The sequence below is a fragment of the Sciurus carolinensis genome, chromosome 18, assembly GCF_902686445.1.
Source record: "Sciurus carolinensis chromosome 18, mSciCar1.2, whole genome shotgun sequence".
Lineage (NCBI taxonomy): Eukaryota > Metazoa > Chordata > Mammalia > Rodentia > Sciuridae > Sciurus > Sciurus carolinensis.
In genome coordinates, this window is record NC_062230.1 from 15,125,235 (window position 1) to 15,152,336 (window position 27,102).

The 27,102-nt window shown below is 50.8% G+C and overlaps 3 protein-coding genes across 4 annotated transcripts in view; 1 reads left to right on the forward strand and 2 right to left on the reverse strand.

Moving 5' to 3' along the window:
- The window catches only part of C18H7orf50 (chromosome 18 C7orf50 homolog), a 121,533-nt gene that overhangs the window by 33,061 nt on the left and 61,370 nt on the right, over window positions 1–27,102 (forward strand). The gene's annotated exons all lie outside the window — the stretch shown is intronic.
- Window positions 4,776–9,367, reverse strand: Gper1 (G protein-coupled estrogen receptor 1). Of its 2 annotated transcripts, none has more exons than XM_047532758.1 (2): window positions 9,186–9,367; window positions 4,776–7,026 (listed from the first exon to the last, which is right to left on the reverse strand). In XM_047532758.1, exon 2 carries the CDS (start codon window positions 6,769–6,771, stop codon window positions 5,644–5,646), a length of 1,128 nt encoding a protein of 375 aa, XP_047388714.1. In that variant the 5' UTR covers window positions 6,772–7,026; window positions 9,186–9,367; the 3' UTR covers window positions 4,776–5,643. The 2 variants fall into 2 exon arrangements, with proteins under 2 accessions (XP_047388714.1, XP_047388713.1); XM_047532757.1 differs by having other exon boundaries at window positions 4,776–7,138.
- Window positions 15,823–26,767, reverse strand: LOC124969819 (uncharacterized). The gene is made up of 2 exons (XM_047532759.1): window positions 26,485–26,767; window positions 15,823–17,801 (listed from the first exon to the last, which is right to left on the reverse strand). Exon 2 carries the CDS (start codon window positions 17,779–17,781, stop codon window positions 16,753–16,755), a length of 1,029 nt encoding a protein of 342 aa, XP_047388715.1. The 5' UTR covers window positions 17,782–17,801; window positions 26,485–26,767; the 3' UTR covers window positions 15,823–16,752.

Sequence of the window (27,102 nt, forward strand, 5' to 3'; positions counted from 1 at the left end):
GTTTATGTAAAATGAAATGATGGTATTGGCTTCTTTCTGTACTAGGTCACTTATGAGGTACACAACTCTCGGGGCTGCCAGGCCAGTCTGTGCAGGTCCCGCAGTTCCCCAAGGACAGTGCCCAGTGGGAGAGAGAACTGGCTCTTGCCACTGTCTGAGATCCCAGAGCATGTTTGAGTACATTTGGCTTTAAATTTTACTAAAGTTCTTTCCCTCTATTTTATCAATATGCCTCAGATAACTAGTTTTTTACTGTGGAAAAGAAAATAAAGCTTGAATTACCAGGCAGTAAGTGAAGAGAAGAAACTTTAATTAGGAACTTGAAAGGAAATGCTCGTGGGTAGCTCCTAGGACTCTAGAGGGGTGACATCTCCCCTTTTCAGACTGGTCTGTGTCAGCCACTTCCTGCCTCTGGATTTGCCCACTCTGGATTCTTCGTATAAGAGGAGTCACATGAATGTGACCTTCTGTGACTGGCTTCGTTCACTGCACGTCTTCCAGGTTCACCACACTGTGCCCTGCGCAGCGCTCAGTTCTTTTCATGACTGGTGTTCCATTACGTGGCGTACTGACTGTATCCAAGCATCAGCCGAGGGGCGTCCAGGCTGCTGTGAATAGTGCTGGTGCAAATATTCACGTACAAAATCTGTTTTCAATTCTTTGGATACGTCCGTGGGTGTGAAATTAATGTTCTTAACGTTTCGTCCGTTGCTCCAGTGTTGGTGTGCAAGCTTGTTCCTGTGCTGTCTGTGCTTCTGCTTCCCAAGCATAGGAGGGTAAATTGCACATGTCATGCTGTACCTCTGAGTGCTTTAGTGGGCGTTTCCTAAGAATAACCACAGCACAGTTGTCAGTCTCAGGAGATTGAGCATTGATGTGTAACTTGAATCTACCCAGCTACTTCAGTTTTGTCCACTGACCCCATGATATCCTTCAGAATGCTTTTCCCTTCTTTTGGTGGATCATCGCATCTAGAATCTTCGTTGCATTTAATTGTTACCCCTCTTTTCTCCTGACTTTGGAACAATTGTTCCACTTTTGTCTCTAATGACAGTGACTTTTTTTATGCATATGGGTTTCCTTTCACCATTTTAGGTTTTTCTCATGTTTGCTCCTGAATTAGACTCAATATGTACCCTTAGATGAGGACATAAGAGACATTCTGTCCTTCTCAGGGTGTCACATCTGGACTTCTGCCTCTTGGTGATGTTAATGTTACCACTCCATGAAGGGCTGTCCCATCTCTGCTGTGTAGTGACGTTCCTTTGCTTTAATGAGCAGTCTGTGGGAGACAGGTTAAGCTCTGCAGATAACCTGCTGCTCACTGAATGCCTCCTTTGGGGGCTCTTGGCCTGTTCCAGTCTCACAGTAAAAGCTTCAGCACTCCCTCCTCATACTGGCCATCGTTTTTCCATAACCAAGAATCCCCCCATCTTTCACACTCTATTTGTTATTATCTTTTATTTATTTCTTATTTAAATTATGTTTATTTGTTTATTGTTAGAATGGGTTCAGGAGTCTTTTTAAAATATTTTTATTTTTTAAAAATTTGTTCTAATTAGTTATACATGACAGTAGAAGGGATTCTTACTTTTTAATAGTTTATGATTATTAACTTTTCGTTTGTTTGTTTTTGGTACTGGGAATTGAACTTAGGGACACTTAACCGTGGAGCCATGTCCCCAGCCCTTTGTTACGTTTTATTTACAGACAGGGTCTCATTGAGTTGCTTAGAGCCTCACTAAATTGCTGAGGCTGGCTTTGAACTCGTGATCCTCCTGCCTCAGCCTCCCAAGTTGCTGGGATTATAGGCGTGCACCACTGTGCCTGGCTTTTGTTAATTCTTCTTAATCATCCTAGCTCAAATTACTCCAGATTTGACCGGTGGGAGCGCCACCTCCTGTGTCCTGTGGGTGCAATTTTGACATTCTCACCCCTGGAGAGTCCTTCTCACCTGGAGAACTGCCTGTTCTGTTCCATTCCCATGGGGTTCTCGAGTGCCCCTCTGTTTCCTATGTGCATCCGTCTCCCTTGTTGTCCTGCAAGAACTGTATGTCTTCAGGAACATGGGCACATTTCCCGTGTGCTCATTCACAGTAGGTGAACAGCTCTGGAGCTGTTGTGCCACCACTGCGGAGAGCAGCCCACCGAGAGGTTTGCTGGGGCTCTCTTCCCCACCTGTGTGCGCAAGCAAGGTGTAATAGGGGGCGTGCCTCCATTTCTCACGGGGGCCTGGGAGCCGCCTAGGACCGAGTCATGGTCAAGAGTTGATTGTTGTACACAAAGAAAGTGATGGACTTCTGGTCAGTGCTAACCAGGTGTTTTCCACGTGCTTACAGTTAGGGACGCTCCGGCCCTTTGCAGGCTTAAACTGCATTACTGTGCGGGAGAGTTGGGTTACCAGGAAGCAACAGAGCAATTAAAACGCCTTGATTTTATCTAGTGGTGTTCCTGCCAAAAATAATTGAGTTAGCCTCAGCTCCCAGACAAATGCCTTGAGAAGGGCCGGTCTGGGTGCGCAGAGCCCTGCCGGGCTTCCGACCTTCGCTCTGCCATCACACGGATGCAGAGGAGACTTCAGGGGCACCAGGCCCACCCTCTGGCTCTGGAGGGTCCCATTCCTGTAGGGCAAGCCCTCTGCCTTGTGCTCACCCTTCTAGCCATTGTCCCACTGACCCTCAGAGCAGTTCCACTGGTTTCTCAGCTGGGGAAGTGTGGTTTGAGTGTTGGTGCAGGAGCAGCCCTGCTGCCTCTGGTGGCCCGAGCCCTTGGCCGACCTGCTCGAGGAGACGTGTTAGTCAGGAGCCTCAGGCCAAAGGCTGTGGAGGAGTAAATGGCTCCTGAGCGCAGGAAGGACTGGATGTGTTCTGCATGGCCTCAGGGATGGGCCCACCCACGGGTGGCTTCTGCTACAGCCCAGAGAAGTATTCTGGAGAAGGGTGCAGCTTGCCCCAGGGATGGGTGCCTTAGAGGGATGGTTCCCCTCCCACCATGGATATTTTGGGGCTTTGGGCAGATGCAACTTCATTTAGAGTCTCTCTTGGGAAGGGTGCCCTCCTTCCTTTCCTGAACTTGCTAGATATGCAACTGTGAAGGAGCAGGCTCAGCCTTGGGTGACAGCAGGGTGTCCAGGGTTCCCCAGCTCTGCCTTTGCCTGTTAGCTCGCAGTTGCCGCTGGCTTTAGAGAGACTGAGGTTTGGTTCCTGGCTGCACCGTTTCCTGCCTAAGGTTTTGAGGGTCCCTAGATTCTCACAGCATCAGTTTCTTCCTCTGTGATGCAGATAACATGCATCTCAGAGGCCTGTTGTGCGGGTCAGATGCTGGACTTGGTCACATTCCTTGAGTCTCCCCACCCCACCCATCAGAGCTAACAGTGAGCGTGCTGCGTCCCGTTTTCTGTTTGGGGCTTCTGTGCATCAGTTTGCAAGCTGGGAGGAAGGGTGATGGCTAGTGGGTGCCTCGCTCAGTTGTAGACACCAGCTCTGTGTCCTTGTGATGTGGTTTGGGTTTGGATGTTGCCAGCACTGAGGTGGAGCTGGGGAACTTAGATCACACACTCGTCTTATAAAAAGGTCACCCTGTCAGAGTTTGCAGTCCTGGTTCTTGGGCACCGCTGTCAGCTGTGTCCCCTGTGCCCTGGAGGAGCACCATGTGGGCTGAAAGCATGTGGTGTGAAAAACCTCTCAGGACCACCCCCTGACCCCGCACAGGCTCACTGTGGTGTCTGCACCCTCTGCGGGTGCCAGCTCGTAGGGCAGCTTTGGATGGGGGTGCCTTCAGCAGATGTGTTTGGCCTCCTGTGGAGGTTGTCTGCCTGTCGCTAGACCCATCGATTTGTGGGGACAGTCCTGGAGGAGGTCTGTTGTGTCCTGCTCTTGTGGTAAGTTAAGCCCACATAGAATTCAGAGTTCTGGAGATGCCACTGCTGAGGGTCTCAGTCTGGGACAAATACTTTCCTCCTTGGAAGAGTATTGTACTCTGGTGATGAGGGCAGAGAATCCAGGCCCTGCAGGCTGACAGAGCCTGGCCTGCCACACCCATCACAGATTGTGTCCCACAAAGCAGCAAGGGGCGGGGGGTTCTCTTGGGTGCTTGCTGTGATTTTTTATTTTTTAATTGGGTCAACTTGTACCTAAAATATGTACTATCAGATATAAAAAGTAACACCATAGTTTAAATGGAAAATAACATGTAAACTATTGAGACAAAGTCTCTTTGTCAACCACATTACCTTGTGTTCTTTGGGAGGCCTGAGCTCCTGAGAGGCCTCTGGATGTGGGCAGAGAGTGTAGGCAGAACCTGGCACAGCCTTATGTGGTGGCCGAACAGGACAGGGAGCCCTCCTGAGTGCTCTGTATCACTGCCAACACAGGGTGCATCTCAGCCGAGAGCCTTTTCGGGACTGGGCAAGTCTGCATTATGCAGATGCCAGGACAAGGCTGAGCCCTGCCTTCTGCATTGGTAGTAAGATGCTTTTGGTACCAGAGACAATGCAGCACACTTGTCAAACTGCAGCATTAGGATGTCCTGGAAAGGTCAGGTAGCATCCAGCTGGCAGAGTTTGGATGTTGGTCTTGCAGGAGAGTTCTTTGGGTGAGACCTGAGTTTGCAAAACCATGGTCTTGTTTTTCTCTGTGGGACTGTGGCTTTTTCTGCGAGCCCCCTCCTCCAGCCCTATCTCTTGCCCTACTTGGGGAACTGCTTAGAGCATTAGGAGAATCAGCACATGACTACATTTTATTGACAAACATCGAACATTACCAACAATCATTAGGTTTTTTTTTTTTTTTTTTTGGTTACATTTTATTGAGAACTGCTTATGTTGCCATTGTCATTGTTCCTACGGTTATTTTGTAGAGGCAGATTCTTCATCCACACATGCCAAAGTGTTTCTGTGTGTGTCCCTTTAAACTGCACGCAGCTCTCATGGTCTCCATCCAAGTTCACATAATTGTCAAGTCTGTCGTAAACAATCACACACCTCAACGCTTCTCTGAGCAGGTATTTCATTAGAGGCCCTTCCTAGCTCTGCGCAGATTGCTCAGTCGTTACAAGCGCCAGCCAGGGGGCAGCAGTGCAGCATTCCGAGAGATGACGGATGCTCAGGTATGTGCAGGACACGTTTTCTTTTCCCCTTCGACTTAGGGTGGACTAGTTTGCATGTGCATGGTGAGTTACACATCACAGACATGAGATCCAATTCAGGTCTGTTGAGCAGATTCGGTCTCCCAATTTCCTTTTCCCTCAGGTTGGCAGGTGTGTTGCAGATTTACTGGTAACTAAGATTCTTCACCCAGAATGCCTCCCTCCTTTTGGCTGTCATCGGTCAATGGCAGAATCATTTTCCACTGGGGAAATAGTATGGTAGAGAGAGCTGAGGACAAACTGGTTCTGGTGTCCTTTGAGGTCAGTCACATGACCTGCAGTCATGAGCACTGGGATCTGTGTAGGTCTGTGAGCAGGATGAAATCAGGAAGGCCTGGAGCGAGGTTCCCTAGGGGTCCCAAGGGCAACCCAGCTGGTGTGACCCTCATGAGGCACTGAGGTTTGGGACCGTGACTTGACCCATGCCTCCGGCCCACCTTGGCCTGTGTGCAGTTCCTGTGAGTAGCACCACAGCTGGGTCTCTGCTGGGGAGGCTTCTCACACGGCACTGCTGAACTTGACGTCTGACTGCTCGGTGCTGTCTGGAATGACTGCCTTCAAGGCAGCGTGGCAGAAGCGGTTCACAGCTGGCCAGTTTGTCTTCTGTTCCACATACAGCCTGAGTTTGTCCCTGAAGGTCTCCCCGAGGAAGCTGTAGATGAGGGGGTTCAGGCAGCTGTTGGAGAAAGCTGCAAGGTTGACAATGTGGCCAGTCAGTGGGTAGGCATGGCGGAAGGACTGTTTGCAGGGAGCAGCCCCTGGCTGTGTGCGCTGCAGGAGGTGAACGCTGATGAAGACGTTTTCTGGCAGCCAGCAGATGAAGAAGACCAGGACCACGGCGAAGATCATGCGGAGGGCTTTCTGTCTCCGGGGGCGCAGGCCTCGGTGCTTGTGAGCTTTGACAAGAACCCGGACGATGAGGGAGTAGCAGAGCCCAATGATGGCGAAAGGAATGATAAACCCCAAGGTGACCTCAAGCCACTGCACCTCCTTGACATCCGCAAAGCAGAAGCAGACCTCCTCCGTGTGCTGCAGGTGGACGGCTGTGAAGGGCACCAGCGTGGCAGAGACTGAGGCCATCCAGATGAGACCGCAGCTCAGCCGGGCATGGTGTTTTGTTCGGAAGAGACTGGAACGCATGGCTTTTGCCAGTGCAATGTACCTGTCAAAGCTCATCCAGGTGAGGAAGAAGACACTGCTGTACATGTTGATCTGCAGGAAGAGAGACATGAAGGTGCAGAGCACGGCAATGTCGTAGTACTGCTCGTCCAGGTTGAATACCTCGATCAGGGAGTCGGCCACCAGGATGAGGTCTGCCGCCGCCAGGTTGATGAAGTATAGGTCGGGAATTGTCATCTTCTCACGGAAACTGATGTTCACCACCAGGATCAGAATGTTGCCCACAAAACCAATGGGGAAGAGAAAAATGGTGTAAAGACATGAGAGGAAGAGGCCAATGACATACTGTTGGTGCTCGGAGAGGTCCTCTGTCTGGTTCACCAGGGCAGTGCCGTGTAGCGGAAGGGACAGGTTGAGTTCCGGGGAGGTGCTATTGGAGACTGCCAGCTGCGTGGCGCCTGGGTAAATCTCCATGCCAAAGGTGTGGGGCGGAGAGGTCACATCCATGTTTCCACTGCGCCGTCTTCAGCATTTGCCAGAAGGGTCACAGAAGTTAGTTTGCAGCAGTGGCTCCATCTTTAGAGAGAAAGGTGATTCTCTCTGCAAAGAGCTGGACATTTGGGTGTCGCAGTTGCAGAAAGTTGAATGCACAGGTGTAGCTGGTCTGCAGCAGAAGCTGGCTCATGGCTAGTGGGTCACTTGGCACACTGGTCGGGGGAGCTGGCTCATGACTGGTAAAGTGCACGCTTACTGTCTGGACACCTGGAGAGGCAGACAGGACAGGACAAAGATGATCTGTGGCGTGTCACATGAGCAGGAGAGGGTAGTCTAGAACTCTTGGTTTTGTTGTCTTGGAAAGATGGTTGTCCCCGAGCTGAAGAAGAAGAAATAAATGTGGAAAACGTCCTGTTTCTTCCCTAGGGGCTCCCATGCTTGCCTGGTTTAAACTGGAGACGGGCCGTGAGTCATCCCCAGATGCAGTGAGTGGGTCACAGGCAGATAGCAGGCTCATGAAGTAACGTGGGTATTGGGTATGGGAATCTTAGGAAAACTACCGTTTGTTGGGACAGGAAATAAAATTTATTTCAGCAGCTGTTGGAAAGAGAAATAACATGGGAAGGGAAAAACCCAGCTTTTTTTTTTTTCCCCCTGAAAGGTAATGGATCCAGAAAACCTAGTGGAATCTGAGCAAAGTCTTTTCTCTTGCAATAAAATAGGCAAAATAAATTTAGCTTTTTTGGTAATGCTACTAAGGTGGGTGCCAGAAATGAAACTTCTTTTTCCTGTAATATAGAATGAAAGACTATAAGAAATAAAAATGGTCACATTGTTTAAGAAATAATGTTAGCTGGGTGTAGTCCCGGCTACTCAGGCTGAGGAGGGAGAATCACTTGAGCCCAGGAGTTTGAGGCCAAGCTGAGCGACACAGGACACCCTGTCCCCAGGGAGGGAGGGAGGGAGGAAGGATGAAAATGTTATTCAGTTATTTGTAAAATGTTATCTAACAAATTATGTAAAGCCCAGTATATTGTTGTAATACTGTTTTAGCATAGAAACTGAGCAGAGATGGGGTTGTGGAGGTAGACAGGGAGTTTATTGTGGCTTTCTTGACTCCCTGTGCCCCTGAAGTTCTCTGGAGCAACCAAGGCTCTCAGCTGGCATTTTGGCAGTGTCTGGAGATGGCTGGAGATGTTGGGGTTTCACACCTGGGGTTGGGGAGTATCTGGCAGGTAGAGGCCAGGGATGCTGCAGAGCATCCAATAGGGCACAGGACAGCCCCCTCCCCAGCAAAGGACTTCCAGCCCGAGTGTCAGTGTCTGAGGGTGAGAAGCCCAGAGTGAACTGATCTGCCTCGGGAAGATGGTTTGGGTTGTTTTTCTTTTGGAATTTCATTTCATCCTTTGAGGTCATTGGGAATCATTTTGAAGTGCTGCAAGACCAGACTAGAGATTTATTGACCTATCTGTGAAAATACTGCTTTAAAAAAAAATGGAAAATAAGAAAGGAAGAACAGTTTCCTGCCTTGGCGCAGATATTATTCTGAGAGTGTTCGCTAACTTTTGCTGAGCGAGGTTGATCGATTTGCTTGTATTGGTTATTTTACATTCTTTATTCATCTTTCATAGGTAGTACCAATTTGAGCAGTGTAAATGTCACTGTTCTAAGATTCTATCTGTAATGTTGAAAGCCTCTGGATTTAATTTCTTTTTAAAAACCATCCGAGGCACTAGTTTTGTTCTTTGAATATGGAAATTCTGGCAGGTATCAGACTGCAGTTTTAGAGGGCAGTTCCCTTCCCCAAACTTGTTGAATAAACTCTCAGGGAACAGTTTAAAATGAGCCATTTGTTTCTTTTCCATGTAAATGGAGTCTTTCATCCTTGACCAATACTACTATTGTGTAATGGTTTTAAGAGAAGATAAGGGAACGCACTATGAAATTTACCACTCTCACTCACAGCATCCTTATTAAAGTTGGCTGTGAACTTAAAATCTAAAGGTGAGCATTAAATAGTTAGGTTTCGTTCTGTTTCACGTTTCTCCTGCTGGTCCAGGTCTGGGCAAACGACACTGCCCTTTCATCAGCTCTGTTAACCCTCATCTTTATATGGAGGCCTCAGCCTACCGTGACTTTCTGGGTTGGCCGTAGTGACCACAGTACCATGTTACCAGGAGAGCCTTGAAACGAGGCTCATCTGGCTCTTGGACGAAGGCTTGCTATGTGTGGTCACACCCAGGTGTCTCCTCCGGAGGGTGGAGCTGGCGCTGCTCCTTCTGGAGGCTGTGGTGTGGATGTGCCTCCTGCCATTCCCTCACAGGACTATGGTTTCCCTCCCAGGACCGTGACCTCAGTCAACCCTGGCAGCTAGTGTGCAGCACCACCCAGACCCCAAAACCCACAGGCGGGGGTGCAGGTCTTACCTGAGCCGCTTGGGTTCTCTTCCCACTCCTTGGAGTTTGCTGGCAGTGCACTTGGGACTTGCCTGCAGTGGCGCGATCCTGGACTTGCATGGAAGCAGTGAGAGCGAAAGAGAAAAGACCCCTCCTGGGGAGGCCTGCTGGGAAGGTTCCCCAGGAAGCCCGCGAACCAGCGCCTGTGGCTGTCTGAGGCGCAGTCTGGCCCCCTTGGCACTGGGCCGGCTTTATAGGCTTCCCAGGGCTGCTCACTGGGCTCTGGCCGCTCCCTTGAAGGCCGGCATTAACCCTTTTTTTGCTGGCTTTTTTTCCCCCACACTTTGGCAATGAGCACAGTCCCACTAAACATATTTTTATGGAAGTTTCCAGTGTAACTGGTTTTCTTCACCCAGTGACACAATTATTCTTTTTAGTTTGAAGGGGTTTTAATAGATATCATTTATGTTTTAGGTAATAACTTATGATCATTTGTTGAAAAAAGCAATAGTGTTCTTTCTTCTTTTAGCAACCTACTGCCTTTAAAACTAAACTCTGAATTTCATAAGTTAACATAGTAGCAATGTGAACAATATATTTAAGAGAATTTAAGTTATGACTTTCACCAAGATATTTGTGGAAAGAAATTTTAAAACCAAGAAGTAGCAGGTATTTGGTAAGAAGGCAGTAAAACAGGTGGCTTTTGGCTCCAATCATGGTGTGCCCTTCGCCTCTCTCCTGCTCCAGGAGCTGTCTGGGGCACCTCCCTTCCAGAAACGCCTGGATGACTACTCAGGTCTTCCCCACCCTGGCTCCTTCCCCGAGTCCTGCTGACCAAGTGGCTGTGTGTCTGGTTGCGTCTCTGACTTCCCACGTACTGTTGGAGTTTGCCCTCAGTTTTGGAGGAAGGTTGGCCACGTAACTCCAGAGCAGAGACAAGTACCAGATGAATGCACGCATTGTCCGAGGCCCTTGGGTACAGGCCTGCGCTGCCCTGGCTCATAAATTACATTTTAAGTGACCTTATTTATGTTTTCTTCTTGGTGTCTTTTTACCTATTGATTTTTTGGAGCTGCGAGCTTGAACAGTGACCTTTTATGCACCAAACAACACCCTTGCTGTGGCCAAGGGTAGGTGGGAGCCAGCGCATGCTCCTCCCACAGAGCAGCCACAGGCTCGGAGAGTCAGGCACCTGTGCAGATGGGACCCTGGCAGTGCCGTGCACCTCCAGGTACGTGTGCCCAGCCACTTGTTGCCCTGTGAGTTTTCTGTTCTCTAGTGAGCCTGTTGAAATGCGCTTCAAGGTGTTCCATTTGGTACTGACTTAAAATCTTGCAGATTATGTATCTTGGGAAATATATGCATATTTTTAAACAGAGTACTGTGTTAAATTTTTTATGGAAAAATACTAATCCTCTGGTGAAGAACTGGTAGAAATTCTGACTCTAATATGTTAACTTTTAAAATTTGAATGGCATGATAAAGTAAAGAGCTGATTGGCTCTCAGATATCTTTTGACCAGCTGCAAAGTCAAGATGATTTCAACATTAAGAATGCCCACAACACCATTTTGAAAGAAACGAGTCATGAGAAAGTACAGCTTCCTCTTGAATTAAATAAATAAAATAAAACCTAAACCTTGAAATAGCCAAGGCATGCCACTTAAAAATAGCCACTCCCTGCTCTCACAGACCCATGGCTGTGGGCTTGGCCACTTGCTGGAGGGGAGAGGCTTCTGGCTCCTTGCAGTCCTGAGGCGGCTGCCTCGTAGGTCCTGGTGGGTTGGCTGCAGGGTGGTCAAGGACCTGGCTCTGAGCTCACTCTTGAGTGGAGAATGGGCAGCTGAATCGATACAGCCATCATGCTTGGGACCCACTCTCTCTATTAAAGCACTGGGTGGTTAAGTCAGTTGTCATGATCACACAACTAACTAGTGCAGGGAAGGACTCAGAGGGCTGGAATTTCAGTTCCATGGCCCTACTTGACACTTGTGTGGAGAAGGGTGGGAGGGCGCACGTGGAAGTTTCTGGAAAGCCTGAGGAGCTTCTGTCAGTTTTAAGTCTGACATCAGATGAGGCTTCCTGGTGCTGTCTGCATGTGATACTCTACATGTGCCGTCTCAGTGGAACTGGGGCTGACCTCCAGTTACTGGTGGATAGAGCTCGCTTGGGGACGCAGTGTGAGTGGCCGTGCAGGGAGGACAGGCCAGGCCAGCGTACCATGCAGTGCCACTGCCCACCTCCTTCTTCCCTTGCGGAGTTGACGTTCTTTGGGTTTTTATGTTTCTGTTCATCCAGGAAAGGATAGGGTGAATGGAGGGAACTCAACAGGGAATCCAATCTGGTCAGCTCGCTGAGCAGCTAAAATTGAATAATGCATGAAGAACAAACGCCAGTAAAATAAGATAGTTTGCTCACTTCGGAAGCCCTCGCGGGAGCCCTCAGCCCCCACCCCAGGCACCTGACTGAGTCATTGCTGGGGAGAGAGGTCTTGGGACCAGGCTCTTCCTTCCCTCATCCCATCGGTGTTGGCCATACATGTCTTCCCTGTTTTTTCCACAGTCTGGGCATGGTGACCAGGGTCCTTCCTGCGACAGTGGAGAGCTCTTGGGCAAGACTCAGTGGCACAGCCTGAGCGAGCCCATGTTCAGCGTTGTGGGGGCCCGTCTTCCTGGTTCCACTCTCTTGCAGTGTTTGAGCCCCCATGATGGTGGGCCACAGGGTTAACCTAAGCCTCAGGGTCATTCATAAGGTGGGGGTGTTTGGGGGAGTGGGTACCTCCCTAAAACACCTCAGCAGTTATCCATCTCCCAGCCTTCCCAGCGTGGGCACTCCTGAAGCTGCTGCTGCCTTTCAGAGGTGGTGACCTCATTAGGAACCCAGGCATGCTCCAGGCACAGTGGCCATGCCTGTGATCCCAGTGGCTTGGGAAGCTGAGAGACTGAGATGGGAGGATCGCAAATTTGAGGGCCACCTGGGGAACTTAGACCCTGTCTCAAAATCAAAATGGACCAGGGATGTAATTCAGCAGTAGAGTGCCCCTGGATTCAATCTCCAGTGTACAAAACACACAAACAGAACTCCAAGTTCACTGAAGTAATCCCAGGATTGCTTTACTATTTTTTTGTTCTGTTGTGCAGTGCTGTGGATAGAGCCCAGGGCCTCCTGCATGCTAGGCAAGCTCTCTACCACTCAACTACATCCCCAGACCTTTTGATTGTATTTTGAGATAGGATCTCACTAAGTTGCCCAGGTTGACCTTGAACTCGCAATTCTCCTGCTTCAGCCTCCCAAGTTGCTGGGATTACAGGCCTTTGCCACTGAGCCTGGCTCAGCTCTTCTATTCTTTGAGCACTAACTGGGGAGATGGAAATGTCTAGAATTGCTTGCATGATTCAGTTTACTGCTGAGACATCAAGCCATTGAATGAGAAATTTTAATCCATGTTGGAAAACAGCACAAAGCTTGGAGAAATTCACCCCAGGGTGTTTCATTCCTGCAAGGGTGGACACCTCATGCACAATATTTGTGCATTTTCTCTGATGACCCAAACAGGGAGCAGGAAGGCCCTTGCAGGTTGTTGCTAACTCCTCCCATCCTAGCCGGACACAAAGCGCCTCTGAAGTTCAATCCTAACTACATTTGGAAGCAGTAAGCAAGTCAAGTGCCAGTGGCCCCCATTTACCAAGAAAGAGACCAGGGCCCAGGTGTCAAGAGTTTGCGCAGATGGTACTGTAGTTAGTGGTGGGCAGGATGTGGACTCTCCTGGTCCAGTTTTCTGCACCCTGAGCCACTAATTCACCATCAGGGGATTCTGACTGCCCACAGATATCCTGCCTCATCCTCATCCCAGGAAGGTGGTGCTGGCAGGAGGCAACACAAATGTAAATGACCCTCTTTTCTTCAGAATCATCTGACCTTCACGTGTGGCATAGGCCTGTGGAACCTAGGACCTGAGACGGGCTCATGGGTGTGCCCTCCCCCAGACAGTCTTGGTGCCTTGGTCCCAGCCCAGTTTGGCATATGTGGCAGTGAGATCCCAGATGCACGCCGCAGCACAGGCACCGTCTCCACCACAAGGCTGTTGCCTAGAGAAAGTCAAGAGTGGCAGTCTGTCTTTCAGCTTTTCCCAGCCTGAGAAGGAATTTACAGTGCTCAGACTTGTCACAGCTCAAGCCCTGCACATGCCATCTGGCCTCGGCACTGGAGCAGGGGGCAGTCCAGACGGCGACACGGTATTGGCGTTCTGGACAGCTGTGCTCCTTTCCACAGCTACTGGGAGTGTTCTGGGCACTTCCTCTAATTCTTTGAGAGTTATGGCAACCAGGCTGCATGCAATTTACAAAAGTACAGATGGATGACATCCTCTGTGTCCTACTGGGAGAATGCTTTCACCCTCTAGGGAGCAATGCTTCTAGAAGGAGTGACTGGTGAGCTGGGTACTTATCACACCTCCACCTCCTGCAACCACTAAGCTGTGTTCCTCAGAGAGCCCTGAGAGGCCCAGGTGCCATGGTGGCTTCTCCCAAACCCCATGATCAGTTCTGATTTTCTATTATGAAATCAAGATCTCATGCACCCTTACTTTGGGTAAGAGTGTACTTTCACTGCTAGGACCATACTCTGAGACACTTTCTTGATTTCTTTTGGCTGTAGGTCTTTCTCTTGGCCTTGGACTTGGAGAGTTCTTCGTTCTCAGGATATGTCCAGATAGTTATGGATGAGGGGCAAGTGGCCAGGTGCTGGAGACAGGGCCAGAGACCTAGCAGACCAGCCCTTCTCCATAGGGCCTACCTGGGTCCTTGGGTCCTGGGGTACCTACGGATAAGCCCTTGGTGTGGTCCAGGGTCCCTTGTTGCTTCAACTCTTGGCTCCCCTGCACCTCCATCAAAGCAGAACCTTCTTAAATGTTTTACTTTTGGGCCCCTTTATAAGTTTGGGGGTTTTTGTTTGTTTTGGGGGGGCATTTTTTTTGTCTTTTTTTTTTTTTTGGACTAGGATTCTACTGTTTGAGAACCATCAATGCACATTTTTGCGGTTGGGTTTCTAAAATTACTCCCTTGACTGAAATGCTTAGGAAGCTGGTGTTGGTGGAGCTCTAGGCTTGTCCTGTGTCTCTCCTGCCTTATTCCTGGGATCAGCTGTTTATCCAGGAAACTCGAGCACATGGGAGCTTTTAGTCATCTCATCTGGTTCTAAACTAACAAGCCCTTGCCATCTATTATTGCAGGACATTTATAAATTAACTTAGGAGCTTCCACTTCTGACCATGAGTAAGGTGAGACAACCTGGCATGAGTCACTGACAACTGGGTAAGTTATAGAAGCAGCCTTTTTCAGACACTTGACGATAGGCAGTGCAGCTTAGACCCTGGCTAGGCCGGGCTCCTTGCTTATCTGTCTGAGGCAGCCTATGGTCAGTGGCATAAGTTGGGGATCCAGGTAGAGCAGGATGAACTGGCTAAGTTGAGGGAACAGAGACTGAGTTTCTGGAGGCTGCAGGAGCAGGAATTACAGGATACAGTACTAGAAGAGGAGGGAACCTCATGGAGAGAAAGTCCCCAAATCTGGATGTCAGTCTGCTGGAATCCATGGCTGGATCATGTGTGCATAAAGTAGACTCAGAAGACCAGTCTAACAACTGAAGCTGCAACTAGCTGGAGAACTCCCAGAGCTTCCAGAGGGCTGATGTTCTCATTTTCTCTAGCCAGAGTATAGGGCCATTTATATGTTAGTTCATTTTCCATTGCTGTAGCAAAATACCTGAGGTTGGGTACTTTATAAAGAAAAGAGATTGATTTAGTTTAGTTTTGAGACTGAAATTCCAAATTCAGACCATACCATTGATTAAGTCTGTAGTGATTCTCTTTGACTGGGTCACATCACAGGGGATGGCATCATTGTGGGAACGTGTGTAAGGAAGGAAGCCAGAGAGAGACCAGAAAGGGGCTATGACAACTTTCTAACTCTCAAAGGTCTCACCCCCTAGTACCCTACATTGGGGACCAAATCCCCAAACACATGCACACTTAGGGACACACTTAAACCATAGCAATGTATGATAGCTGGTAGAGACCCCAAAGATGACACACCTTAGTATCCAGGCCAAATTAGCACCGAAGACTCTTGTGGTTCTTACTGACAAAGCTAGAAAATAACTCTCAAAGAATTATGATTATCTGCCAGTAATAAACTGCCTGCCAAAATAAACTTCAGTACTCTTTAGAGAAAGACAATAAAATCCAAACATTCAACAAGGAGAACTCAGTGTCCAGTGTAAAATAAATAAAGAGCTAGGCATGGTGGCACATGTCTGTAATCCCAGTGATTTGGGAAGCTGAGGCAGGTGGATTACAAGTTGGAGGCCAGCCTCAGCAACTTAGCAAGACCCTGTCTCAAACTAAAAAAAGAAGATATGGCTCAGTGTTCCTGGGGGTTCAGGGAGAGTGTGCCAGGGGAGGAGACAGTTTTTACATTCAGCCCCAGTCTTTCTCCTTGCCTCTTCGTCCCAGGTGGGAGGGGATGCTCTTCCCTCACGCTTCCAGTTTTGCCGGTAACCTCCGTGAGCATGCTGCAAGCTGATCTCACTCTTGTACACAGGCCATATTAAGGGTTTCATGAATATAAACAAGGGAACAAAGGAGGAGAAATAAAAGGGAAGGCTTAAAGCATTTAGAAATTTTAATAGTGTATTTCAGAAGCTACTTAGCTGTGTAAGATACAAATCCTTTTTCTTCTAAAGAAATTATGCAGATATGTAAACACTGAGAAAAAAACCACAGACATGCTTTTGTTCTTTGGTTCACAAACTAGCATTAAATTATTCATTAAAATTGAAGGTATAGATTTCATAAAACCAGAGAGAATTCCAGCAAGAATGAGGGATGTCAACTTCGTAATCGACTCTGCCTTTTGTTTCTGTATTTCATTATTACCAGTTCCCCTAAAGACAGCAGATGGAACCCATGGGGCCTTTGAAACCTAGGGCTCTCCACTGGCCTGCCAGATCCCCTGGACATAGGCAGTCAGTCCCTCAGGCTCCACTGAGCAGGCCAGATCTGTGACAGCATCACACTATCTTAGTGCTTCAGCTTGTGGGCGATACGCTCAGAGCTTCCATGGTGATGACAGTTTTAAAACTAACCTTTGTTCTTGGCAAGATTTCTGTTGCCCAGACTTCCTGGCAGGGTTGAAGGTTGACCACAACAATGGTTCGGACCAGATTATAATATGGTTATGAAGTTATTTGAAGATGCTTTTATTTTCAAGATTCCCTTTTTGTCATTTGGTTGGGGTAGAGAAGGATGCCAACCAGTAGACAAATATTACTCAGTCCGCATCACAGAACACTTGAACCAGATGGAGATGTGTCTGCCACCAGCCTCTGCTCTCACGTCACTGTGTCCTTGATGCGCAGGGTCCCTTGAGTTGTGATTGTTGGTGCGGATTAAGAAACCACGGTGCCTCTGACTCGATTGAGTCGAACACCAGAAAGCCGATTTTAATAAGCACTCTCAAAACACTTTGTCATCCCCCTTGGCCCTTCGCCAGGAGGGTCTGTTTCAGCAAATGGGTATTTTAAACACCACCAAGGCTCTGCTACTTGCCTTGCGGTGCATGCCAGCAGGCAGGATCGGACCCAGCCCCCATCCTGTTCAAGGAGACGCTGTTGTCGCTGCCGCCTCTTCTGCACCTCTGTGTGAGGCGCCCTAGGGCATCCAGCAGTGTGAGCCTGCAGGGCTTGTGAAGGGCGAGGGTGGCCAGGGAGTTCACACAGCTCTCCCCAGACAGGACGAGTTCCGCAAGGTTCATGAGCAGCTCATCCTGCGGGGAGCCAGTGTCCCTCTGCATCTTCCTCCTGGCCCGTTGGAGGAGCACCGTGTTGAAGAAGAGTCGGCAGGCAAACATGTTCAGAGTGATGGCCAGCACCACCCAGAGTGCGGAGGCTGTGTCCCTCCTGGTGAGAGCTGTCCGCCAGGCCAGTTTAGTGGTGAGCAGGAGGAGGAGAACCAGCTTGAGAATGAGGCCGAACCCAAAGCCCAGGCTGAACTTCACAATTTCGTATTCGGGCCAGGCAGTCAGGGGGTCCGCCTGGCACATGGTGGGTTTGTGCAACTCTCTGGATGTACCCAGCAGGGCTACTACAACCAGAGAGCTGCAGATGGCACAGCCACAAATGGCAGCCAGGCTTGCCAGAGGCTTCCGGGTGTCCTGGGCCCCTGTGAGCAGGTAGCCCGAGGAGCCTGGCAATAGGGACAGGACAAGCATCGCCCCCTGCAGGTACTGGGCATTGAAATAGCACATATTGGAGAAGAAGGAGAGGACCCCGCACTGCAGGTTGGTTGTAGGTATGTAGTCAGGCCTGCTGGCAACACTGAGTGACAGCAGTGTCGCCAGGACACTTGTGACTGTGAGGCCTGAGAGCAGCATGTCCAGGGCCCCTAGCCTTCTGTGACCCCGAATAAAAGTGATCAGGTTGAAGAGCCCAGTCACCAAGCTCAGCGGGACAAATAGAGCAACGTACACATGCATGCACCTGGAGATGACGCTTTGTGCAGCAATGACATCCTCCACGGCTGGGGACACATGGCTTGGGTACCGAATCCAGGACATGTTATGGGAGTCCATTTTCGGGGCAGCCGTTGGACCTGTAATAGAAGTACATGCGGGGCAGTCATGGACTGGCCCAGTGAGGAACGAGCACTTTCTGAGGGGACAGTGTTCCTAGAGAGCACGTGCCTCCAGCCTGTCCAGGGGAGGCCAGCTTGTTCAGAGGGAAGGTGTTTGGGGGTGTGGGGCAGGCTTGTGTCTCCAGCAAGTGTCCTTCACTCAGTCCACTGAGCCGTGGCCAGTGCTGCAGTGGGGGAGAGTGGGGAGCAAGGACTCTACCCCATTGTCCTGAGCAGCCCCTTTGCCACCCTTGCCCTGTCCAGAGAACCTCATCACTTGTGGGCTAAAAGCCTCCTTTGAGTGTGGTCCCACATAAGTACCATTCTGCCGGGACGAGTGACTCAGCACGTGCCCCTGTGAGCTGGCTCTTGGCAGCTGTGGCTATCTCCCCAGAGAGGCGCTCAGTCAGTGGCTTCTGGGGAATAGAGTTTGAGAAGAGCCAATTTTGAGTCTCCCGGTGCTTCCTGCTTATTTTGGTCCTAGCTCTGCATGTCCAGGGAACGGCCCGGAACATGCATTGCTCAGAGGCAGAGCATGCCTTGGCACTTACAGTCTGGCTGTGGGGCCCTGAGAAATTCTAAGAAATCCAGAGAAATCCTGGCCAATTCCTACCCCCATTGGGGGCCTCTTACCACTCAACACAGGCTCAGGGGACTGAAGGGGTGGCATGTTTTGGATGCTGTCTCCCTGGGGATTGCCAGCCTCTGCCCTTTCACTGGGAGTTGCTTTATTACAGCAAGCTGTAAATTCCTGGGGTTCAGGCTTTAAATAGCCTCTGTGAGCCCATCTTTAGTCACTAAGATAATTTTGTTTCCATACATATGTCCCCTTTCTCCTTTTAAATTTTAACTAAATAGCAGATGAAGCTGGGAGATAGCACTGCTGTTTAGTGAAAGGAAATCGAGGACAATAAAATTGGAAGCGTAATGGAATCGTCAAGGGCTGGCGTGACAGGCCAGGTTTGTTTTCTCCGAGGGTGGTAGGCTGGTCTGGGTAGACTTGGGACCACATGGGAGGCAGGTGCGTTCCTGTGTCTCCCAGCATGTCCCGCTGTGGGCCTGGGCTAGCAGGCACACACCTTGTGGGCACAAATCGCAGACACACAGCTCTCAGGAAGAGGATGTGAAAGCCTGATTTCCTCCCCACGGTTAATAAGCAGAGCAGTTTGCTGTGCACGTGGCGGATTTCATGGTGTCCACATTAAGTTCTTAAGTCTGAGGATCTTTGCATACATAGACCTGTCACTGGCTTTTCCCACTAGTGTCACAGATACCCTTCTGTACCCACACACGTCTGTCTCCTGTGTCTGGCAGCTGTATGATATCCAGTCAACTGGAGGGGAGCCATCAGGCTCTTTGAACACGAACCATTCTCAGTATTGACCTGGGACAGTGTGAGGTCCACAGTTTTTGGGTTTTTTTTTTTTTTTTTTTTTTTAGTATTTTTTTAGTTGTAAATGGACACAATGCCTTGATTTTATTGATTTATTTTTATGTGGTGCTGAGGATCGAACCCAGTGCCTCACACATGCTAGGTTAGCACTCTACCACTGAGCTGCAACCCCAGCCCAGGTCCACAGATTTTTAACCACATACAGTCCTGTCCCCAAAGTGTGCAGTGTCCTGTGTTGTAACCAGGCCCAGTCTCAACCCGCAGGGCATCTGTGTTTCCCGGTCAGTGTCAGGGCCACCCACCCAGCTGCCCCTGGCTCTGCATTCCCTCCTCACTGCTCGGCTCTGTTTAGGGTGAGTTCCTTCTGCCTCCAAGGCCTTTTTAAAATTTCCGGGATGATAAAGATTGTCTTTGCCAGTCTAAAAATTTGATGGCTCCTCTGGGATTAGAATTTTAGAATGACTTGTGTTTTTCCTGCCAAGGACTCACTGGACTTCTCATGTTGGTAGCCTGGTCAATTTGTCACTTAGGAGAATTTCTCAGCCTTCACGTCTTCAGGTGTCTCCTCTGCCTCAGTCCTGCTTCCTTCTCGGACTCTGACCGAGTGTGCTGGACTTTCTCACCAAGTACTTTCCTCAGGCTTGTCTTTCAGATCATGGTCTTTCTGTCTGTGGCTAACTGGCTGCTGGCGAAACCATCCTCCTACTTTTAAATTTAAATTTCTGTGTTTCTTATTTCAAGAGATTCTTTTGTGATTTTTTTTTTAAATGTGACATTCTTATAGGTTCCTATTTCTTGTAGATATTTTCAAACTTACCTTTCAGTTTCTATCTCTGATTATCTCTGAACAGGGGTGTTGGGTGTCATACTTGAACACTTATTTAGAAATAATTTGTAAATGAGAGTGACTTATTCCAGATCATATTTGTTTTGGCTTCTGTGAGTTGCCTGGGGGCTCCCAAGTGCTGGAGATCACAGTGACTGGCTGTGACCCTGCATGGCCATCTGCTCTGGCTGTGCACAAGGGGCCCAAGCAGCGGCCTTCCTTTGGCTTCCCGGTACAGGCAGAGGCAGGGCCCGTGGGGCTGAGAAGCCACCTCCCACATTGCCTTCCCTCCCCCCTGGTAGTTCCTTATGCCATACATATATATATCCTTTTAGAAGCCACCCTCCCCTCCCAGTTCTTTTAGTATTCTTTCTTTTTAAACTAATTTTCAGTATGTTACAAAGCCCACTGTTACCAGAAATGGAGCCCAGGGACAATGTACCTTGCAGGTCTGAGCTTCTGGGCTGGCCCTGCCTCTGTCTGTCAGACCACTCAGCTCCCTTGTCCGTCTGAGGCTGGGATGAGGACTCCCACAGGCCACAGGAGCACCCCTGCTCCACGGCACAGTGCGCACTGGTGTGGGCTTGGCTTCGACATGCTGCTGCTCTTGTGCCCTGGTGGCACCACCATTGGCCAGCTTTCCCTTCATCCCATGGGCCTGCAGGGGCCACATGGGTCACTCCGCCCTGGGTGTGTGTGCGGCTCTTTAGACTGAAGACGGGCGGTCGATGGTGATGTTTTCCATCTGCCGGTGCTTAAGGACCCAAATGGTGTGTAAATTAAGACTCACGACCAGACTGAGGGGAAACAATTTGAAATGTTCATCTCATCAGGCAAAATGGCAAGAAGGCTTCCGCACTCTGACCGCAGGTCAGGAGACAGATTTGCTGTCCAGATGTCCAACCTCTGTATCTGGTCAGTGCCTCATGGGCAGTGCCATGTGGGTGGCAGTGTGGCCTGTGGATGTCACTGTCAGATGCCATCCTGGCTCACAGCAGTCTGCTCTGCTCTGATTTGTCCAGGCCCTGGTTCCCAGCCTGAGTGAACAAGGGTAGTGTCTGCACTTGGCCCTGAGCATCCCAGAGGGTGCTTTGGCCCCCTAGGAGAGGCTACCGGCAGCTTCTTGCCACACATGAACTTCTGCCCAGGTCAGCAGGAGACCTTGCTCAGGCAGCTGAGAGCCGTTGCTGCAGTGTCTTCCTGCCCACCCTGTGCAGGGTCTCGGTATTCTGACTTCTCCACCAGCTTGTGATGGAGAGTCATCGTGATGCATGGGATTGTGTCCTGGCTGTGTGGTGGGCACCAGAGCACCCATTTCCAGGACTGGCACATAGAAGGAGAGTAAGGCCACGTGGGAGCCCTCCTGGTGGTGGTGCCAGGCACAGGTGCTGACATCTGGGCCCACCAACCCTGTTCCAATGGCATTTCCACCAGAATATTGGCTCTTGTGCTTTTGCTCGGGACTCCTTGATGACAGGGTGGAATTCGCTTGTGTACGAGCTGTGGAGACCCGGCGGGCCCACCTCCATCCATCTTCCTGGGTCCTGTGGCATGGGGTCTTCCCCAATGATAGCTGAAGATCCACTGGGTCCAGGTCCTGCTGAGGCCTGACTGGTGAGGAGTACCGGGTGCCTTCAGTTCTGTCCCCAGTTCTGTGAGTGCCATGCCTTCCTCCCTTTAGTCCTGCCTGGGTTGCATACCTTACTCCCTTGGACCCTGGTGGCCCTGGACCATGTACCCCAAGGTAGGCAGGGCTGAGCTCCCCTTGGCAGCCTGAGACCATGCCCTACCAGATGCAGTGGCTGCCATGTCTGCCCAGCAGGACCACCTCACTCTCTGGCTTTTCCTTTTAAAGCAAAGACAATAAAACAAAAATATGATGGGCATTTGTCCTGAAAGCATCCACAATTTCATCCTTGCTGCACAACCTCCTGGTTCATTGTATCCTGGGCTTCTTGGCCTTGGTGATCTTGCTCTCCTTGCTCCACCCTCACTTTACCGTCCCTCAAAAGGAGACAAGAAAGATGGCAAGAGGATGAGACAGTGGGACTGTGCTCACGCGCCGGCCAGCTGAGGCTCCAGCAGTGCAGGCTTCGGCTGCCAGTGCCCTCCCAGCACAGTGGAGATGCACATCATGGCTACTGGCCACTCTGACCTGTTTCCACAGAAGGTAGGTGCAGCTGTGTGTCCCACTGCCTTCCAGACTAACACATGATGGCATCGTGTGGCGCCTTCAGGTCCTGCCCTCTCCCTTGCATGATGCACAAGAGGTATCACCTCCGTGATTTCGGGTGCCTGTGGTCACTCCTTTCTGTGGCTGTGCAGTCTCAGTAGAATTAGACCATCCAGACCCAGTCAGTGTGTCCGGTGGCTCTCCAAAAGCTGCATTAAAGAGGTTCTTAAGGGAGCATATGCTTTCTTTCTTCTGGGGCCCGCCTCTGAGAGCGGCATTGCTGCACCCTTGGGTCAGGATAAAGCTGCAGCGTCTCCCTAGGGGGCTGCACCACCCCTCCTTCCCGCTGGAATCTATACTTCTAACTTGAGCAAAAGCAAAGGTTTTTATTGAGCCCCAAATTTCCCTAGAAGAGGGACCTGCACTTCACGGCAGCAAGTTTCAAGCCAAGAATCAGGGGCTCTGGGACCCTCCCTCAGCCCTGTGGAAGGGTGTTGGTGTCCGTGGGTCCTTGGAGAGCTCCTTGCACTCCCAGGCCCATGCTGTGACTGCTGCGCTCCCAGGAGCGCTTGGCTGCTGCTCCTTGCACAGCCTTCGGGGGATTCCTGGAGGTGAGCATGGTGCTCGTTCCCCAGGTTGGAAGGTAGGAGGTGAGAACAGCCCCATCAGGATCAAGGACTGGAGTTTCCTAAAGGGCCAGTGCAGGGATGCAGGGTGCTGCTTCCTTCCACACCTGTGCTCCTCCAGGGGACATCAGGGTGTCCCTTGCCTGTCTCCGGTGCTGCATTTCTCCTGCTTTTTCATGGCATCTGTTGTAGGTGGCAGAGTTCACATCTGCTGGGAGTTCTGCCAGTGCCACTCACCACACAGTTTATTGAGTGTTTTCATGGTTCCTAGTTTTTATTGTCATTATTAATGGCTAATTGTAATTGTGCTGTGACAGTTACTAAGCCTTCTGCTATGTGGACATTAAGCTCTCTGAACTTTTGCTCTTACAGATCCATTCCAACCTGTACTTGTTTTTACCAATCGCTGGGAAAGGCTCACAGGTGGTTTTTCTGTGCAAAAACAGCCTAAACCATTGAGGTCGGGAATCTCTGGTTGGTCCATGGGCCCTACAGACAGGCAGCACAGCCATGAAGTGGCCTTGGTGTTGCCTGGCCGGTGCAGGGCCATGTGAAGTCTGTCTCTCTGGTCCCATTGGTCTCAGATCTGAGTCTTCAGGGAATTGTAGTTTTCTTGTTTTTCTGCTACCAGCTGAGGGTATTGAGGGCCTGTGAAAGTGTGTCTCTGTTACTGGAACAGGGAAGGTGGGTCAGGGGCCACGTGCCAAGACAGAGCACAGAGAAAGTTTGCACCGCCTTCGCAGGAGGCCCTCTTGCTAAACTGCTGCTGCGCTCCGACCCACCTTCCTCCGCCCTGCAGCACCTCCTCCCTCCGCAGGACTCGGCTATTTTAGCGCCTCTGGTCTAAACATTCCAGTCTCTGGTCCTCCAGCCTGGGACTGACCCCTGATGGATGAGTCACTGTGTCTACTGCATACGTGGTCTGATGTCCTGCACAGCCAGCCTCTGGCCAGCTTTGAACAAAGGTGCAGCCTCAGAGAAGCTCTTGGGCTGATATCTGGGGGTCTCTGGGGGCCAAAGGTCACCGGTTCCTGATCCCCAACCCACAGTCTGGATGGGCAGTGCAGGAAGGTCTGACTGTGTGTGAGGCACTTGGGTGGCCCCCCTCTGTCCTGCCTCCACCCTCATGGTCCCGTGGCTGTCCAGTTCCAGGAACTGTCTTGAGTCTCATTTTTAGGTATTGGGAAAAATGACCTCATTGAAGGATGGGGATAAAAGAGCTTTCCATTTCCTTTTTCATGAGTTTTCCAAAGAAAGCATGAGAAAGCATGTGTGCCCTCTGTGTCTCACACACAGACATGTGCACACACACGAATACATGTGTATGTGTGCATCGTGGCACACACCAGCATGCAGACGGCTATACATATGTACTCACACGCCCCTAGGAGATTTGAAACTCTTCCTGTGTGCCTTGGAGCATCCAGACTGTCAGCAGTGACCTGGCTGCTGTACCTGTCTCCTGACTAGGCAGAGGACCTGCCTATCCCACAGGCCTGAGGGCACACAGTCCTCTACAGGGTGAAACTCAGAGTGCCCACGATCAGAGGCACCTGCGTTCCCTTGCAACCTTCCTTGAGAAATCCTAACACCCATCCCTCCTCGGCAGGGGGCTGTTCAAGAATGAGGCAATGCGGAGTCTTTGTTTTATTCAAGTTTCATTTTTCCAAACACCCTTCCTCCATGAGAAGTATTCCCATAGCCTGACCATCTAGGGCACAGATTAGATGGATGAACAAGCAGGAAATAGTGGAGAACAGGGTCTAGAGGTGACACTCATGCCTCTTTGAGAACCTTCGTGCCCCATCTGTGCCACTTGTGCTGTGGGCAGCAACTCCTCCCCAAAACTGGACTGGGAGGAGGCTGCAGAGCAAGCCCGCTCTGTGCAGAGGCTCCTGCGTGTGAGCTCCTCTGCACATATTCACTCAGACCTTGCAAATGAGCTGATGTCATCCCTGTTGTCACGGATATGTATTGTAAGGCCACCAGGAGCCCTAAGGTCAGATTGCTTAGGCTGCCCACTTGGGACCTTAGAACCTGTGCAGGACTCAGGTTGGGGAGATGATATGGAGGAGGGCCCAGAAGGCCATCTAAAGGCAGGAGCCAGCCTGTGTGGTGACAAACCAGAGTTCGGGCAGAGCCCTAACTGGTCAAGAAGTAGGGCCGCTCTTTTAGCCAGAGAAGGCGTTGGGTATTTGTGACCTATTGTTGACTTCCGATGGTCCCTGTGACCCTGGCCCACTGTTGGTTCTGAGGGATCATGCCCAGCTGCTGAGTGGAGCGCCTTGATCCAGCCCTGAGGGCCAGGCTCCCTGACCCTTTGCTTCTCTCGCTGCACAGCATGGCATCTGCAGGTCCTCGTGCCCTAGCAGGGACCCTGAGGGAGGGCAACATGGGAGCCTGCCTGGGCTGCAGGGTGTGAAAGTGTCCTCAAGAGCCTGGGCAGCCCTCCCTCTGGATGAGCGCCCATGTCCTGAGGTTCACAGGGCCGTTTGTGGACCCCTCTCCTGGCAGCCTGCCCTCTGCTGCCCAGGTCTTCCCCACAGCACACCTGCTGGCTTCCTCTGACCAGTCGTTCACTCAGCAGGCTTTGATGGAGCATGCCTGAGCCAGGGGTTGGGGCACCTGGGGGCACCTGGCCAGCCAGAGCCAATAGATAAGCCCCAACAGAGGGACCCAGGAGGGGTGTCTGCATGAGTGTGCACTGAGCCCAGCACCCTGCCCGGAAGTGCCCATGGTTTTCCTTCCTGTCAGCTACCTTTGAAGGAGCAAATGCCTCCTGGAGTCCCAGAAAGCCAGCAGTGCCATCGCTCATTGCCTCTTGGGTGACCAGTGGGTTTGAATGCCATAGACATGTTCCCAGCCAGTTGACAAGCTCAGGAATGCATTATGAAATGTCGCCAGAGCACCCTTGCAGAGCTCTTATGAGGTGAGATGAACCTGCACGTGGGACACTGAACCTGGCGCTGGTCCCTGTTGCCCTGGGTTGAACCACTGCCTGAGCACAAAGCCTGTGGTGCAGAGGCTGCCCCAACCCTGCCTGCTTGGGACGTGCAGCCTGACTCCCCAGGGCTCCCTCCCAGGCTCTGCCTGCTGCCTCCCTGTGGGTGGAAAAATGGATGGCTTGGCTCCTGCCCCCGCCCTGCCACAGCCAAAAGAATCCTCCATTTTCAGGTCTCATGTGCCATGAAAACACATTCCAGATGTGCCTCCTGTAAACTTTGACTAAATTCTGTCAGTTCAGACCCTTCCTGTGTATTTGTCCTACGATGAAAATCCAGCAGTTCCTACTAATCTGGCGACTTCATCAACACCCGACTCGCTCTCTGACCCTCCGCAAACCTTTCCCCCCTCTGTTTTCTGGAGGCAACTAGACTCACTCTTCCCCTTTTCTTAATAAGGAAGTGGGCAGTCTGCTCAGTCATTTCTAGTGCCAAAGCCTAGAAAAATGGTCACGTTTTCTTTTTTTAACAGAATCTACCTGTAGTATAAAGAAACTCTGGTTTTTAGAAAGAACTTCCACCATGGTGAACTTGCTACAGCCCTCAGCCCCCAGCCGGTCTTGACCCACCCGGTAAGTCAGAAGAGGCAGGAGCCGGGTGGGCAGGGTTGCTGCTTCCCAGAGAAACGGACAAAGGGCTCACCTGTGCCGAGGCTCCCGGTGCCCCTCAGGGGTCATGAACTGGGGGCTCTTCAGGAGTGAAGAGGCTGCTGGAAGCCAGGGCTTTTCCGTCCCGTTTCGCCCTCCCTTCAGTTGTTCCGTGCTCACTGGGAACAGTCGGGCATAGAAACCTACAGCCTCTTGAAGAAAACAGGAATTGGCTGCGAGTCACCCAAACCACACACACTGCATTTTAAGCAGCATATGGTTTGACCGTGTGACCCAGAAAAATTCAAATCAACCTATGTCGCACCAGCTTAGCGTGGAGACAGAAGTGACGTGTGCACTGTGCTGTCCAGGGCTTCCAGGGCCTTCCTGCAGACGTGCTGGCCCCTCAGGGACACTCCCTCCCAAAGAGTAGCAACATTCACCACTTAAAATAGGAGCTAAAACCCCACCCAGACGGGGGGAAAGTGCTCACAGCCGGTGTGAGCCAGCAGAGCGTTCCGGCTGCCTCCCCTCAACCCTCGCTGCAGGCCAGCATCAGCCCCACCCAGGGGTCTGCACTGACAACAGGGTGACCCGGACAGTAGATGCTCCATCCTGGATGCCAGGTGATCTAACTGCAGAGTTGGGTGGCCGCCAGCACCCAAAACTTCAC